The 1629-nt window shown below is 39.6% G+C and overlaps 1 protein-coding gene across 10 annotated transcripts in view; it reads right to left on the bottom strand.

Moving 5' to 3' along the window:
• dock9b (dedicator of cytokinesis 9b) overlaps positions 1-1629 on the bottom strand; it is a 148412-nt gene that overhangs the window by 47196 nt on the left and 99587 nt on the right. For all 10 annotated transcript variants that reach the window (XM_014022222.1, XM_014022227.1, XM_014022217.1 and 7 more), the window contains exons 30-32: positions 1006-1184; positions 767-874; positions 513-624 (exon numbers count right to left, since the gene is read on the bottom strand). In XM_014022222.1, the coding sequence (XP_013877676.1) occupies positions 513-624; positions 767-874; positions 1006-1184 (399 nt within the window). The remainder of the gene's footprint in view (positions 1-512; positions 625-766; positions 875-1005; positions 1185-1629) is intronic.

Genomic DNA, 1629 nt, shown 5'->3' on the forward strand with positions numbered 1-1629 from the left:
TAGATAGATAGATAGATAGATAGATAGATAGATAGATAGATAGATAGATAGATAGACAGACAGACAGATGAGGTAGATAGATAGATAGATAGACAGACAGACAGACAGATAGATAGATAGACAGACTGTATATATACATCATCATCACCCCCAGAATGCAGAATGTCAGGAACACAATGACGATGTGCTTAAGTGAAAAATGTAATAAACATATATAAATATTTACAGTGGTGGGCACAGTTCCCCTAAAGCACTAACAGGGGAGCTAATTTCCTGATTAGTGCTTTAGGGCTTTAGAATTAGGGGACCTAAATATTTGAGTTAGTGCTTTAGGGTTAGTGCAACTAATATTTAGATTAGTGCTGCCCACCACTGAATATTTAAGTAATTAGGKTATTAAAGCCAATATGTGACAGACTATGATCACTTTAAAAAAGGTAACAAATAAGGTAAAAACTAAATAAATTGCCACTGACTATCAGCTTATGATTGACAGGTAAGTGAGTCATCACCTGTCCCAGAGATGACCCCGAACACATCTTTGTGGAGAGCGTTTTCTATGCAGCTCCCAGGTTTCTGAGGAGTCAGCAYGGAGTTTGGTACCAGAGAGTCCTCCCTTGGGTTCTGGGACAGAAACCATCATGCAGTGAAGACAGTGACATGCTGAGCTGACTGAGCCTAATGTTTACAGGTTTAGGCAGGTACTGACTCTGCTGTGGACATGAGAGGGACCTTTTCTTTTGCCACCAGCAGGTGTCAGACTTACATTGTTGTTGCTGAGAGGAGCTGAGTCTTTGATGTCCAGTCTGTAAACATTCTCCTGAAGGAGGCCGAACAGAGGCAGGTACAGAGTGGCCAGTCTGGCTTGGTGGCTCTGAGGAGACACAGCAGACGTTCAGGGGAAATTAAAGCTGGATACAAAGTTCACACATTATTCAAACCTAAATTCACTAAAATCTTGAACGAACAAAAAGCAAAGCTCGACGTCAGAGTTCCTGAACTTACTTTGGCAGCGTAGCGGTCGTCAAACGTGTGTTTAATCTGTAGCCCCTTCAGCACCTGGACAGAGATCTGACGGATCTCTCTGTGCTCCTGAAGCGCCGCACCCACCTCCCGCAGCAGCAAGCCCACCAGGAAGTGGTTCTGACAGAAGTCGTCAGTCAGGGAATAGTCCAGCTGGAGATCTGAAGAAAGAACGAATCAACAAAAACARCTAAAGAGACCGTATTTGTTTGAAAGTTGAACAACTGATGACATTTGTTATAGAAGCTAAAACTGGGTGGCTAAAGTTAAAATAATCAGAACAAAGGCTAAAGAAAGAAAACCACAAGCTACAAACTAAAAGCAGCTAAAAGCAGTGAAACAGTATCTAAAAAGCAGAAAACTGTAGCAGAATTTAGCTAAAAATCTCAAGATAACAAAATTATAGCTAAAATAAGTAAATCTAATGTAAAATTAACTATATGTAGCCAGAATTAGCTAAACAAATGCTAAAATTTGTACAACTGCTAATATTAGGTAAACATATCCTAAAGATAACAAAACTTGGCTTAAATTAGCAACTCTACAGCTAAAATTATTATTATTATTATTAAGTTTATTTGACAGGGACAGACACACAACATAGAC

Source organism: Austrofundulus limnaeus, unplaced genomic scaffold (assembly GCF_001266775.1).
Source record: "Austrofundulus limnaeus strain Quisiro unplaced genomic scaffold, Austrofundulus_limnaeus-1.0 Scaffold320, whole genome shotgun sequence".
In the NCBI taxonomy this organism is placed as follows: Eukaryota; Metazoa; Chordata; class Actinopteri; order Cyprinodontiformes; family Rivulidae; genus Austrofundulus; species Austrofundulus limnaeus.